The 16,330-nt window shown below is 42.5% G+C and overlaps 1 protein-coding gene across 2 annotated transcripts in view; it reads right to left on the bottom strand.

The window, feature by feature from the left end:
- LOC146583599 (E3 SUMO-protein ligase PIAS1-like) overlaps positions 1 to 11,027 on the bottom strand; it is a 70,709-nt gene extending 59,682 nt beyond the window's left edge. The window contains exons 1-2 of one of the 2 annotated variants that reach the window (XM_085274275.1): positions 10,270 to 11,027; positions 7,639 to 7,705 (exon numbers count right to left, since the gene is read on the bottom strand). In XM_085274275.1, coding sequence (XP_085130401.1) covers positions 7,639 to 7,662 — 24 coding nt within the window. In that variant the 5' untranslated portion in view covers positions 7,663 to 7,705; positions 10,270 to 11,027. The remainder of the gene's footprint in view (positions 1 to 7,638; positions 7,706 to 10,269) is intronic. The other variant, XM_085274264.1, reaches the window with a different exon arrangement.
- Positions 11,028 to 16,330: the final 5,303 nt, after the last annotated feature.

Genomic DNA, 16,330 nt, shown 5'->3' with positions numbered 1-16,330 from the left:
AGTGGACACACAAATGCGTTGGCGATTCCAAGACGTGACCGTGAGCTGCTAAGCTAGGCCTGGCAGTTAGAAATGACAGCTGAGCAACTCAGGTGAGATGGAAAAGTGAGAAGCAGAGACAGAAATGTTAGTATACGCACAACTCAGCATGCATCCTCTCATTGCCCTGAAGCTAGTTAGAAAAGATGCTAACGAAGGAAAACGTCAAAGTACCAACTGCTTTTCTCGACCAACAACTGCATCCGTCTCTCCGTCTCTAGCATTAAACATCAGAGTTAGAGTAAAGAAGAAGAAGAGTGTAAGCGTATCACACCAGCTGATATAGAGTTACAACTTCACTTCAACATTAGAGGCCGTTTGTGTATTCTAGCAGGAGTTTCTGAGCACAGGGAGCCTGAAGTCATGTAGAGAGAGGGGGAGGGAGTGCACCAGGTGCTATCCAGGTTGGGTGTATGTTTACCTTCCAGCGCAGAGCTTCTAGACAGCTGTTCTGCACTGGGCCAAATCATTAAATCGTTGTGCCGCATGTGAGAATTTGCAGAAATCTATTCCTTTATGGGCAATAACTGTAATCCCAACCCAGAAATCCCAGCCCTCATTCTAGAGGTAAGAGGTGATCCACTGGATCATCACTGCAAGTTCACTGATTCAGTCCTTCAAGCAAAGAATGCAGATGTCTTTTCATTAATAAATAAATAAATAAATAAATAAAAAATGGAAAAGGGCATTTTTTCCCCACTCGCAGCAGGCTACTGTCTAAAGAACCATAAGGAATATTTGGTGAATCTGTGCCATAAGCTGCCGTCAATCAGGTTGAAGGTCACTCAAGAGGCTAAACCCTGCACTAACTTCTATTATTAATCTTTATCGCTTTGAGCTACAACCGACTGTTTAGGACTCAGAGACATCGTCTGCAGTCGGTTTCATTCTCCCAGTGATCACACAGGTGTCATTATATAAACATAAACATACATGAAGGGAAACGTGCAGGATCTCTTTCTAGCTGATGACACAATAATATTAAATGTTCTCTTTCTAAAACTTAACTGTGCATACAGGTATATAGCATGAAAACCTAATTATCTGGCCAATTATGGACAAAATACAATTGCAAAGAAAACGTTAAACAACTCTTTAGTTACGCTGCCATGAGCCACATGAGCAGAATAGTATCTAGCCACGCTCACCCATGATGTCATGTGTAATTAAGCACCGATCGAAATACAGTCCCATACATTGTGCGTTTACAGCAACTACAAATATGAATTCCCATGTGTTGCCTTTGGAGTAATTTTCAGGAAGGTTTTTTTTCTTTCAGTAACTGTTTGTGTAATCTGTGTTGGAGCCTAACAAACTGCACCAAGACCCATGATTGATTGGGAGAATGACAGCGAAACCCTGATGAATATTATAAAAACCCAGAATTATTACCGCCTGGAGGTTATGCGCCTCTGGCAATGAAAGGATTTAATAGGAAGGCACCACAGATTAATGTTATCAATTCTGAATATCTGGAATATCTGAAATATGTCAGCAATAAAGGCCCCAAAACAACCAAAAAAACAACAACAACAACAAAAAAAACATGCATTAATTAAACAAAAAACTTGTTTTTAAGGTCACAGTGTCCTTAGACCAAGAACAAATCTCAAACATTATGCCTCTAGCCATGTTGAGCGCTGGCACAGATGAATTAAAAACTTGTGCCACACTGCAGCAAATCATGGGTGAATTATGAATCACAAATTGCAAAGTGACAGCATAACAAACTCGGCGCACAAGTTGCACAAAGCTGCGGCTGGAGAGATTTATTAACTCCAAGGCGAGGGTCTAAAAAGCACACATGACTCCAAAAAGCCTGCAGCGGGATAACAAATAAATTCTCGCTGGAGACAAAATTCATTCATCCTCTTGATTCACACCAAAACATCTCTAATACTCAAAGATATTTAAAAAAAAGAGAGCGATATCTGCCTCTGTCTCTCTTCCAGTTGGAAACACACAATCGAGCTCCAAACTGCTGCCTACCCATGTCCATCTCAAATGTGACATGTTTCCACGGCAACAGGACTATGTAACAGATCACCACAGGAGTAATGAAAAGCTCAGTCTCGGCAGAGCAGCACAAAAAATAAAAAATATTAAGAAAACAAAACGGGGGACAAAAACAAAATCGATAACCGCATGACGGCGTGTTCTCATTGGTGGCAACATATCAGACAATAATTGAGCTTAAACGCAGGTTTTATTGGACTGAACGATCAGTCCGCGCCTCACGACAAAGTACGCTTGTTATCTGGGAGTAAAAACACCTAAACTTCACCGAATTCAGAGAAGCAGCAAAAAAATAAATAAATAAATAAATAAAATAATTGTCCTTCTGCAGCCGTCTGTTCCTGCTGGTTCACTGCAAAGCACCTCTGACATCTCTGTAAAAGATGAGACGTGCAACATCTGGCGCACGTTTCACACTGTGAGATTTACGCCATCTGCTCTGAGCTGTCGTGCGTCTTCACCTATCACAGCTTTTGTTCTTTTTTACATTTTTGCATCTGGGATGATGCTATGAAAAGTTTTCTGGCGTAAGAACGCAACTGCGAATACCCGAACACGCGAGAGCAGTCATCACTCACACTTAGCCCCTTCCACGTTTACGTCTGCTCCTCTTTAAACTGGAAATCAGCTGCAGTGATAATGACAGTGACAATGAGAGAAATAGGCAGGTGCTGAAAGGATGTAAGGGAGCAGAGAAGAGTGCCTGTATCATTAGGGATTAACCTAGCCACAGGCTCTACAAATAGACTGTCTCCACCTATAAGCCGCCAGCGCACAGACAGTTATTTGTATTGCCAGGTTGCTGCTGCTGCTGCAGCTCCTGAGAAGAGAGAAGACAGTTCAAAGAAGCCGAGGAGGATCGGGACTCCTGTGAAACAAAATGCAACGCAACAGGACACGTTTCTTTTTTCCTTTTTGTGTGTGTGAGTGTGTGTGTGTGTGTGTGTGTGGGGGGGGGGGGGTCTGGCAACATCAGAGGCTTTCACAAGCATGGATTGCGTCTGAGAGTAGATGCGTTGCAGATTCGTGCGGCAGTTCGCCACACAAAGTATGATAATAAACAGCCTGAGGCCTCCTGAAGGTAACGCGCAGCAGTGCAAACCAATATACAGTGACGTGCCAGAACAGCATGTCCCACCTCTAATGCTGTTGGTCTTTTGCCAAGGCTTGGACAAGACCTCTGAAGGTGGCTGTGATATCTGGCACTCAGACGTCAGCTGCGGATCCTTTCAGGTCCAAAACAATCGCACGGCAATAACGAGCTGGCCCTCAGGTCTTTGCACCTGCCCATTTCTCCCATACACTACACGTCCACTCGAAGATGTTCGCTGCATGTGCATGATAACTATAACATGCACTTCATACTGTGGCTCACGGGTGTGTAGCAGAACTAAAAATGACAGTTCTGGGGGGGTTTCTTAGAGCAACCCAAAACAAATGCATTTCTTCAGCACACTGTATCGGAGACTGGGTTTTCATCTGAAGAAGTCACCTTGACATTTAGAAACACTGCAATAGATATTTCTCATTATTTGGTGACATTCAAAACAATCCAGCAGACACGTCCAAACTGTGGCTGCCGTTACAGCTCGATCCACTAACTCATTAAGGAGCAAAAATAACCAGCGACTCATTTGGAAATAAATTTAAAACTTTTAATCTCTTTTTTTGGTCATTTTTTTTCCACAGGAAAAAAGCCAATTACTTTCTTTTTCAAGTTCCCTCATAAAAGAATCTGATTATTTCCCTTCTTTTTTGAACCAGCTCAATTTGTCCTCATTCAAAGACACTGTGACAGTTATTCATTAATAATGAATATTTGTCTCCCCGGCATAAAAATAAAAGACAATAAATATTCACAAACACTGTTAGAGCACTGGCTATCAACCAGATTCTTATTTTAAACATCAGAAAGTTCACATTTGTTGCTCGACTGCGACGATGGAAAACCATTTGCTGCAGCGGTACGTCTCGTACAGCAGAGAGCTGTGCTTAAAGATTGCCAGAGCGCCAATTTTAACACGCTTTCCTTTTCATTAATGCCGTTCGCTTCTTTCACACACTGTGACAGTTCCACACTTGCACAAAAAGCTCAGAAGTAGAACCAGCCAACCCAGTGCACAACATCTCAGCTATCTGATGCCACCCAAAGTGACAAAACCACAACGTGGTGTATAAGAACAGAAGAGACCCTCAATTCGTTAAAATAACACTTAAAAAGAAAATCTCAGGTGTGAAGGAGCTGCTGGAATTAAAATGGTGATGTCCTGGAGCTCATCTGATCTGCTCACATCCCCGTGAGCGACTGGAACTTTCTGACATAAACACTAAAAATCACTCAATGAAACATAAAACAAATCACAGCACATCATCCTGCAAAAATGAGTTTAAGTGAAGCCTTAAAGTGCTGAAAAGCGTATAAGCTTAATTAAAAAAACAACAACTTCAAATCCAGAAAATGAAACATAGACGCCTGTCTGTTAGAAAAGCAGCCGTTTTGTGCTTTGCCACTTTTCAATTAAAGATTTGAAACATCATCAAATCTGAATTGCAGCTTGGCCTAAACAGAAAAATAAATAAACAAATAAATAAATAAAGATAAAATTAGTTTGGTTTTATTTTTAGCTGTGTTAAAATTATCATGGGTACACTGTGAATCATCCCCAACTGTGAGCTGACTCTATTTTCACACCCGTCTTATAAAGTGTTTTTCAGTGTCTATGTCACTTGTTTAAGGCAGGGGTAGGGTATGATTTTGGCTCTGTAACCTTTCAGCAAACTGTAATTCCTGAAAAGGAGCTGAACCTGCACCTCCTCTGGGCTTTGTTGGCCAATTACAGGTCTATGATGCATGCCCACACTCTGCAGAGAGCTGTGTGGGAGCTCCAGGAGCAGAGATGCCTGCTTTATTATTGTTTTTGTTTTCCCTTTGCCCAATTTCTGCCTAATTGCATTCATTTTTGATGGGTGCTGAAATCTTACAGCGTTAAAGCAGCTGTTAAAAAGTTGCCACAGGTCTGAGATGTGATATTAAGAATAATAATAATGGATTGCATTTATATAGCGCTTTTTTAGGCACCCAAAGCACTTTACAATTCCACTATTCATTCACTCTCACATTCACACACTCGTGGAGGCAAGCTACAGCTGTAGCCACAGCTGCCCTGGGGCAGACTGACAGAAGCGAGGCTGTCATATCGAGCCATCGGCCCCTCTGTCCAACACCAGTAGGCAACGGGTGAAGTGTCTTGCCCAAGGACACAACGACCGAGACTGTCCGAGCCGGGGCTCGAACCGGCAACCTTCCGGTTACAAGACGAACTGCCAACTCTTGAGCCACAATCGCTCCGGGCTTCACTTTTTTTTTTAAAATTGTTTTTCATTTTTTGGACATACTTTGGATTAATAGCAAATTCCAAAACTGCAGAATCTGCGCTGCTCAGCAAGAAAGTGCATCTTTCGGAAAACTCTTTGTTCACGAGCCATTTGATTAAAATGCTTCAGGAATGGAAGGAATGCACTCTGAAATTTGCACTAGAATGATTCACTCTTACCTCGGCATCTTCTAAGAAAGACGCAATTAAAGCCCCTCAAAGTGATCAAACGCTTCCTTTCACGCAGGAGGTTTGGCAAGCAACTACTCGTTTAACAGGTGAAGTGCACCTTTTTTTAGGTTTACCAAGTGTAACAGCATACTGGGCTGTTACACTGAGCTCAGGTCGAGCATTTCAAACAAGTTCACTGCCTTACTTGTTTGAGCAGAGCTCTAGAAACACACACTTAGGACAAAAAGCAACCATACAGTTCAAGAAGTAGGGGGCAAAAAAAAAAGTGTTGTTTCTTTTTGTTTTTTTAATGCCATTGCTGCATAAACCCTTTTTCCAATTTTATTTGAATTTCTGAATACCACAGATCAGCTGAGTTGTCACTGATCTGACACTGTCCACGGGAAATCGTAAGTGCATGACCACTGTAAGTTTAACACTTTCAAAGACCTGAAACTGTAACCAATAAATCACTTTCTCAGATTCTCCTCAGCACCTTTTATGGCTCCTGTATGATGCTGCAAATCTATAAATACTCGGTGTGAAGTTTCATCAGCATTTCATCATTACTGAACAGTCAGCAGCGATCAATGCAAGAAATCCTCACCATTCTTTTCGTGCATATCAGCAGGTGCAGCATTGCACAAATCTGTTACCCCGTTCCAAACATGATGCTAAACACGCTCATCACATCGTGCTAGAGCTCAAATTTTATTTGAAGTACAATCCAAAAAAATCCACAAGGAGGGCTAGAGCCATGTTTGTGGGCTGACAGGTAATCATAAAGGCAAATCTAAAGAAAAAAGCTGATCATCAGTTCACTGTCTGGGTCTCTATGTTTTAGACAGTCTGTTTGCAGGTGATTTCTTAGATTAGGCTTTCGCACTCTTTCCCACTGGGAGATCTAGAAAACTATTTGCTGATTAAATGACAATGAAAATAAACAGCAGCTGCTGCCCTACTGCAAGCACTTAAGAAAATAAAAATGTGGAGAAAACACGTGTCTCAAAAAAAAAGAGCTGCACACACACATTCATACATATCTGAAATATGAACTGCAAAGCTTTATATTAAGACCACACGTGTGTTTTCAATATAGGCAGAGGATGTATCTACAAACCTGTTCATTATAGTGAGTGCAGCTGAGCAGCAGCTGGCACAAAGGAGCATGTATAGATCCACAGATCCCGGACAGGCAGTGGAAACACACCGGAGGGGGGAGGGATCTAAAAATAGCCCAAGACTCTGATCAATAACTGTTAGATATGTTCAAACTGGGCTCTGCCACGCTGCCAAGGCAATACAGCGCATAAGGTGCGCGTCGGATGCCCTGGCGAGGAAGCCGCACCTGGTGCTGATATAACGGCAACCAGCTGCAGGAGCACCGTTAGGCGAAGCGGTGCGTCTTATTGTGCGTGTATCAACAGGTACGGAGGAGTCGCTGGTATTACTGAGCAGGCGGGATAGTGTTACTCCGCCCGCGGCCACACTCGGCCTCTGCCCGGACACCACGCACGACAGTTTCTAATTATTAATAAGTGCTCATTAATCCGGAGGGGACTTATTTCTAACGTAAACCAACAGGCGTGCAGCCGCTGTCATGTCCACACACACACTGACAGTCTGGAGGCTGTCGGCACGTCAAAGCCTGCAAACCGACATTATATTCTCCGAATTTACGAGCCGAGCGTCGGCACGGAGACAACTGCCACTGCCGCGAGGAGAAGAACCGTCTCTTTCGGGGTTAAAGAGGAGGCAGAGACTGGTTGTGAAGTGAATACCGCCCTGCCAGCATCTGGTGTGCCGAAGAAAACAGTCAGTTCAGCCAAACCAGCGCGTCTCAATATCAACATAAACATGCTCGTGCGAGCTTTGGCGCTCGCGGGTTCAATAAAGTTCCGGCAGTTTTTGCCCAATAAACACAAAATCTGACAGGATCTCTGCCCCATGAGACTTAAACCCCTGAAGAACTGTGTGACCCAACAATCGATCGCTTCGCAACCGAGTAAATTTATAATGATTTCAGGCTGCGCCTTACCTTCAGTTCCGCACTCTCCGCCATCTTGTATTTCTTTGCGCAGGCGTGGTGAGGTGTTGTCACATGACTGGGACGCGCAGAGAATCCGCAGGAGCGCGCACAGCGGTGCGTTTAGGTGCACAAATTTAAAAAAAGGAAAAACAGGAGCAAAATGAGTCTATAGAATAGACTAGAATAGTCTACAAAAGAATCGAATAGGGCAGAAATCAAGTTAGCAAATTTAAAAACAACACAGGATGACCAAAGTGCTGTACAAACTGAGAAAAAAAGAAAAGAAAAATAATAAGATAAGACACAAAATCAAAAATAACTCAATCATAAGCTAGGGAGTAAGATGTGCCTTCAGATGGGTTTTAAAAATGTTGAGTGTTGCAGAGGTAATAGTGTAAAAAGGCAGACTGTTTCAAAGTTTAGGTAACCGCAAAGGCCTGGTCTCCTCTGTGTTTTAGTCTGCTTCTAGGAACAACCACAAGCAACTGATCAGCTGACCTTAGACTGGAGTATGTTAAACTCAAGTTGAAGATAGTAGAGCAGAATGTCTGTTTCAAAACATTGCAATCAGTAATAAAACTGCTTTAATCTTTTTAAGTTAAAGATTTCAACAAAACTCACTGCAAACCTCCTTTGTGCATGTAACAGCTCGTGTCAGTCAAGTAAAAACAAAAAAACACTGCTCTAAAATGTTCAACATTTTAAAAAAAAAGTTTGGACCTTTTTCAAATTTAAATGTTGAAACAAATGAGGATTCTTTTTCTTTTCCTTTCTTTCTTTTTTTGAATATATACTAATTTCATATACAATACATAATTTCATGCCAGCAAGAGAAGGGGTCTGATTATTGAAAGACCCGAAACCCCAATGACCCCAGGTTACATCACTGATGATTTGTCCAGGGGCACCAGATGATGTATCATCAGCTGTTTTCTGGAATTACCAGTGACCACCAGGTTGACCACCAAGAATAGATTGGTGACAGTTGGAAAGACAGCAGACAGCTCGGAAAGACGGCACAGGGGCAGCAAGGGGTGGCATCCCAAGTTGCATCTTGCAAGAGGAAGATCCCACTAAAGCTACAAGTCAACCTACCGGGGGGTGGAAGAGAATCCTACCAGATGGATCAAAGAAATACGACTCTTGGCAATGGAAATATGAGCAAAATCTTGGTCTGTGTCAAGCCCTGATTAACCCATCTGCACCAGAGCAGGAATTTGATTGGGAGGAGTACCTTGCAAAGTTTATAAGAACTGTCCAAAGCTACTGAGTAGTGATTTGGAGGAGGGGCAAGGTAGCAAAACAGTGGAGACAAGCGGAGGGGGGTGTGGATCCCAAAGGAGGATAAGTCCAAATACACTGATCAGTGCACGAACTCGCCCATCCTTTTTGCTCTTGCCATGAACATAACGATAACCTTTATTAGTCCAACGCGTGGGAAATTTGTTGGGTTAAGGCTGCCGACCTTTGCCAACCCTTCCGACCATTCATACATTACAACATCACATGGGGAAGACAGGTTAGAGAGGTATAACAATGGAAAATGCACAACATGAGGAAAGACGGAGAAAATAGAACTCCCCCAGACTGAGCTCCAACAGGGAGATCAGTTTGAGGACAGAAAAAAAACCCACCTCAGCACATAGCACTTGAATCAGCACATCTCACTACATCTCTACAATCAAGAATTTTTTTGTCAGGTGAATAAAACAGAACAGCTTCTATTTATCTTTATACACTACATAGAAGACATAAGCTTCGAAGGCGTTTGGAGGGGGTGAGTGTAGGTCTGTGTCAGTGTACGTGCGTATATGCGCGTGTGAGTGTGTTCCATGTTCAGCCGAGAGAAAGGTCATGTCCAACTTCATGGGCTGCATCCTCCTGAGGACCCGGCCTTCACGGTCTACATGGGCCGGGTCCTCAGAAGGTCGGGTAGGCCGGAAGTAAACGGCTGGGGAAATTGGACTAGCCTTCTGATTAGCGTCACCGCTGCACAGTTCAGAATAAATGTTTTTCAAAAACCATTGCGTCTTTTTAGTAAATGTTTTTTTCCAAAAGAAATTTCTAGAAGTTCAGAACAGTAAAATTCCCGCTTTTTAGAATGAATTAGAAGATAACTCTTACGTAGTTAAACTAAAATACTCTTTGAGAGTTAATATATAAACTCTTAACACCAAGTGTTAAATTATCAACTCCAGACAGATTTGGTGTTTAACACTAAATCAGAGTTAACGTACCAACTCTCCAAAAAGAGTTAAATTAACACTCTCTGGTGTGGACCCATATAGACACTTTAATAGTGTTGAAATCAAATCCGACAGTGTTAATTTGGACATGCTGGATTTGCTGTGTAGCTGAAGTCCGGGACAAACTGTGTTCCTTTTCACCTCAATACAAAACGCGTAATATTTTCTCTGAATACGAGACGATTCCGTTTTTTACGGGATGGTTCGCAACTCTACTAACTAACCTTATGAATAAAATAAAGTTCAACATCAGTAACATAGCACCCACCCAGCTGTATAAAACCCCGTCATGCTAGCTAGCACGCAGTACGAAAAAGTCAGCATAAAGAAAACAAACTACACCTAAACTTGGTTTATATCTGATCCAGATAGACTGCAGGTCATAACTTCTTACCTGAAGTTCAGTTCTCCTGACACTCAGACTGGCGACCCGCCTCGGGTCTCTGCTCCTCCTGCGTCCCCTTTCCCTCGTCCACCTGCTGGCCTCCACCACTTGCTAATAGAGCTGGGCGATATATCGAGTTTTTAAAAAATATCGATATATTTTTATACGAGATATAAGATCTGAAAATATCCTTTATATCGATATAGTCTATGTTACGTTATAATTATACTTGTGGAGCCGCAAGTTTGCCTCTCTTTCGTCCACTTCCGTCTCTACGCAACGTTACTCGGCCTCGCCTCTCCTTCACTGAACACAACTCCCCCTCCTCCCCCATCGCTTCACCTGCAGGAAGCGACAAGATGGACACGGCAAATCTCCGTTAACGAGTTACTGCGCATCGCCCCGTGCGTGGGGCTGGACGGCGTCAATGTGTTAGCTAGCTAACCACGCTAACGAGCTAACCACGCTAACGCCATGCAGCCCAGAGGTGCTGCACGGACTAAAATCCTTTCATTTTCTCAAAAGTTGACAGCGCGCCTTATGTATGAATTCTGGTTGTGCTTGATGGCCGCGAACCGATTTTATGTGGAACACGGCGCTCAGCAATCTGTCAAAAATGTTTTAGTACGACTTTGGTAAGCTACGGAGCTGCACCGCTTGATGGATTGTCGGAGCATTACGGCTGAGCCTCGCGGAGTGATACGTACTGTGCTTCAACGTAATATTACCCTACTGTGTATAAGGACTATAAATGGCACCTGTTAAGAGACGTGGTTGCGAAGCGGATTTCAAACTCCAGGCTGTCAGTCACGCAGTACAAGTTGGGAACAGAGCAGCTGTGAAATCTGTCTTTGTTACTATGCTCAGCGTCTTTTAGTTTACATTTTGACTGCACAATTGTGAGCTTTTTGTTATGCACAAAAACAACATTGTTTTCTTTTATTTATGGAGCATTATTATTTAATAAATGCTCATAATTTATTTTTGAGTAAATTTTATGTACATCTGCTCTATGTTAATAAAAGTGCCTGTGTGACATCTGGGACACAGCTTTGACTAAGAACTCTCTTCTTGTTCTTACTTTATGGCTTTAAAAAAATATATCGAGATATATCTTATATCGCCATCCAGCTAAAAAATATCGAGATATGAATTTTGGGTCATATCGCCCAGCCCTACTTGCTAATGTTACTGAATCTGTGGAAGCTCCACGATAGCCACCGCACGGAGTAACGAATAACGACCCTATCTAAATCCCAGTAATGGTTAACGCATTCCTGATTTTGGCATAATAACTAGTTACTGTGCTCGTTACTACAATAATAATGTAGTTACTGTAACCCGTTACTTAATAACGCGTTAGTCCCAACACTGCCTGAATCAGCCTTCTGGGATTTCACCTGGATTATTGATCTTGAATCAAGACATGTGACACCAGTGTTGCTAATTAATTCAGTTAATAGGTAAATGCTCCACCTGGAACCAGAACCAGCACTGGTGTGTTTTCCTGTTCCAGTGTTTTTGAAACATCCTGCCAGCATCAAATTCAAAATGAAGATATAGTTTTCCAGATTCTGTTTTTTTTTTTGTTTTGTTTTTTTGTATTTGTTTGTATTTAAAATTTTACACAGCATCCTGACTGTGTTGGAAACAAATGTCAAAGAGATTGACTTTAAATTCAACCTAAATTCAACAGAGTTTATCCATATGTGCTTCGTATTCAAGTCAAATCACGTGTAAATCAAATTAGTATAAAGAATGAGAAATGTAGCTTGAGTAATGAGAATAACCCTAATGTCTGGATTTGTGTGCGTTGGTGTGAGTCACCTTCGACTTTGGCAGATTAGCGTCTGTGTGTGTGAGACTGGCTGCAGGAATGTGGAAGATAAGAAATGTGTCTCCAGTCCATCATTCATACGATGCATGGTGCAACTGATAAACACAGAATCATAATTTACATGTGATTTTGCTGATAGTTATAAATCAGACTCATATGTCATACTCTATACTAATCAGAATATAGCCACGTATGAGTTTAACCGATATAAAGAATAAGATCAGAGTAATGAAGTGATTCTAATAACAGGCCTCTCACTGAGATTAGGTATGGAGTGGCTTGCTTGTGCTAAAGATGACCTCGGCTCTTTGCGAGAAGGATGGGAGGGGGGAGTGAGTGACACACTAAGGAGACGCTCATCTCAGAGAATCTCAGACTTTGACGTTTATAATTAAAAAAATAAAATGATATTGAATATATTGTGATTGACAAACAGAGTCATGAAGAGAACAAGTGAGAAAAAGTATTCTTATGTTACTGAGTTAAAAAGAAATTATGTCTGAATCATAAAGAGTCATGATATTCATTTGAGACTGGGCTATTGATAAATCATGAATGGAAGTAAAACAACATGTAAACTGAATCAGACATAAAGGAAACTATATTCATGTGATGGAGTTAATGACAGATCATGTTGAGTACAACACAGAAAATAAAAAAAATGTAACCACTGTAATGAAGTGATTTTAATGTTTGAACTTTAGTTTAAATCATGTTTGTGAAAGGAGAGAGAGAGAGAGAGAGAGAAGCAACAGGGTGTGATTTAAAATAGGGCGATGTAGATGTCAAAATCTTATGATCATGGACATCAAGGAGGGGATGAGAGAGAGGAGGAGGTCTATATGGGAAAATCAGTACAAAATGTGGCTCCTATGAACACTCAGGGTTGATCTTCCTCCAGATCTTTGCATAAGTAAGAGGTCATCATCCAAAGATCCGGCCCTGGGAGTTCACAGTTGGAAAATACAGCAAGATTGGCTTTTTTGCTGCCGCGTTGGAATACAACTTCCAAGTATTAGGCTCCCTTTCTATGGGAGTACATCAACACAAACAGAGACAAGTGCAACTTCAGGCCTGGATGTGCCCATTCTCTCCTCTAAATTCTCTCTTCTCAAGATCAGAAGAGGAAGATTAGAAACCAGCATTAGTTCAGAGTACATTAATTAGATAAGTATAATTCAAGTGATTTGATTATGTGATTATTATTATTTGATTTGGCTTTTGCTTTGCTCTAAAATGCTTTAATAAAATATCCTGCATTCGAAAAGTCTAAATTCACCTTTTGACCCTTTGTGAAACAGTAAAGGTAAAAAACGGTGTATTATTATAACATCACCCAGAGGGTTCTTCCAGGTTACTCTAGCCTTAAAAATGAATGAATTTTAACCCAGTTAGTTACTAAAGGCACAAATTTAGAGGTGAGCTGCTGATAACGGGTGTGACTGATTCATGTTTAACCACAAGGCCACCCTGGCAAACACACGTCAGAGGGAGCAGGATGAGGATGAGGACCAGAAAGCAGTTAGAGCTGGGTGAATCTCCTCCCCAGCTCTATCCAAGCACCATTTGTCTACTGCGTAATGCTCATAGGATGAGAGACTCTGACTTTTTAAACAAAGAGCCGGTTCCACCCCTCTGTGTATCAGGGGTGCCCTGGTTGTGATTTATCAGACTGTTACCAATTCCCAAAACTGGTCACATTAAAAATGTAAAGATTTTACACTTAAAAAGCTTGTAAAACGTGATAGAAATATAGATGATGTAGAACCACACATTGCAGAGTACATTATTGAAAAACTGTTTCTTCTCTGGGAATAACATGCTTCTAATCATCCAGAGTATCTTTTAGATTTTTTGCACACTGTTACAAAAGTCATTACTGGCAGCTCATTTTGAGGAAATTATATCCGTGTCATCATTTGGAAGGTAATTCTTAAAATTTTGATTCATACAGACTCAGATGGTACAGTGATGAGGAACAAGTGAGTTTGCTGCATGTATAAAACTATAAAACTCCATGCAGTGAAAAAGCTTTGTTTTACTGGTAAAGCATGGGTTTTCTACTGGGGCTTTAATGTCAGCATTAGTTCTCAAAACAGGTTATCTCTTGCTAGAAAAGGTGGTCCAAACAATCAGATCTCATCTCATATGTAGAAACTTGTATCTTGTTACCATCTGTAAAACTGTGCTATCAGTGCCAGTGAACTAGAGCTGATTAAATTCCAGCAGAAGCAACTTGATTACAGATCTGGTCTAAACTGGTCTGCTATGTGGGTATATATATATATATATATATATATATATATTATATATATATATATATATATATATATATATATATATATATATATATATATATATATATATATATATATACCTACCGCAGACATGAGCGAGACAGATAAATATGAAGGCATGCCGGCTCGGACGTCGCCCGGATCAACAAGGTCCGCGTCAGGTGTTGAGGAACCAGGGCACCCTGACGAAAAGTGGGCTACTGGAACAAGAAGGCATCGGTGGGCAAGAGACGAAAACAGGGCGTTGTTGGAATGCTACTACGCAAGTAACCCTGGCAGAAGGGGCTACATGAATAGGATGAGGGACCTATGGATTCTTCGATACCCAACATCCACAATGACGGCGAAACAATTAGTAGCTCAGTGTTCCAACATTCGAAAGAAGGGACTGCTCTCACAGCTAGAGATTGACGAGGTACAACACAAATGCTACGGCAAGGAGGAGTCAGGACGCCAGGTCAGGGGGGCGATATCATCACCCCCACCCGAGATTGGGTACATAGCCCCAAGTGCGATAGAAGAAGGATCGTTGAGTGCGAGAGGAACTGACCTGAAAAATAGGATCATGGCCAAGCTTGAAACCTGGATCCCCCGTAGCCGGTTACCAAGATTACGTGAAGTACCCTCAGAAGGTCTGCTAGATGATGTTAATGCAGCACTACGGACAATACCTACAACCACGATTACCGACACTAACAAGCTGATCTACAATACGGCAGCAGTGATCAGTGAGATGCTTGGCTACAAGTTGAACAGCCACAAGGGGCAGTACCCTCCATGGAGAAGGAGGCTAGAGGGCAAGATCAAAGTAGCACGGAGGGAGGTTAGCCAACTAACGGAGTTGCAGAAAGGTGCGACAAATAAGGTGCCTAAGAAATACAGCAAGCTGTCCATACCTGAGGCCTCGGAAACTGCCAAGCAAAGACTCACAGCCTTGGCCAGCCGCTTGAGGAGGTACACCAGAGAGATAGAAGGCAGGAGAATAAACCAGCTGTTCTCCACAGAACCAGCAAAGGTGTACTCTCAGTGGCAAGGGAACAATAAGAGAACAGCACCACCAAGGCTGGAGACGGAGCAATACTGGAAGAGCATATGGGAGAAGGATGCAACCCATAACGGCAATGCTCAGTGGCTAGAGGATCTGAGGGCAGACCACAGCGACCTCCCTGAACAGGGTCCAGTAACCATCACAGTGGCAGATATCCAAGAAAGGGTCTCCAGTATGAAGAGTTGGACAGCACCAGGGCCCGACATGGTTCACGCCTACTGGCTGAAGAAGCTGACTGCACTCCACGAGCGTCTGGCAGCACAAATGAACCAGCTGCTAGTTAACGAGAGACACCCGGAATGGCTAACTGAAGGCCGGACGGTCCTGATCCCCAAGGACCCCAAGAAGGGACCGGTCCCCTCCAACTACCGACCAATAACCTGCCTCAGTACTACATGGAAGCTCCTGTCAGGCATCATATCGGCTAAGATGAACAGGCACATGGGTCAATACATGAGCGGGACACAGAAAGGAATTGGCAAGAATACCAGAGGCGCAAAACACCAGCTACTGGTAGACAGAACAATCAGCCGAGACTGCAAGACCAGACTGACCAACCTGTGCACTGCCTGGATTGATTACAAGAAGGCCTATGACTCAATGCCCCACAGCTGGATACTGGAATGCCTAGAATTGTACAAGATCAATGGGACCCTAAGAGCCTTCATCAGGAACTCAATGGGGATGTGGCGTACAACACTAGAGGCCAACTCCAAGCCCATAGCACAAGTCACCATCAAGTGCGGGATCTACCAAGGAGATGCTCTGTCCCCACTGCTGTTCTGCATAGGCCTGAACCCCCTCAGTGAGATCATTAACAAGACTGGCTACGGATACCGACTACGGAACGGAGCAGTTGTCAGCCACCTCCTGTACATGGATGACATC

This window comes from Mchenga conophoros, linkage group LG1, assembly GCF_057382185.1.
Source record: "Mchenga conophoros isolate Kocher_MC1m ecotype Shallow Benthic linkage group LG1, M_conophoros_male_GT1.1, whole genome shotgun sequence".
Lineage (NCBI taxonomy): Eukaryota > Metazoa > Chordata > Actinopteri > Cichliformes > Cichlidae > Mchenga > Mchenga conophoros.
The sequence above is the reverse complement of the archived record's forward strand: the minus strand, read 5'-3'. Positions and strand labels throughout refer to the sequence as shown.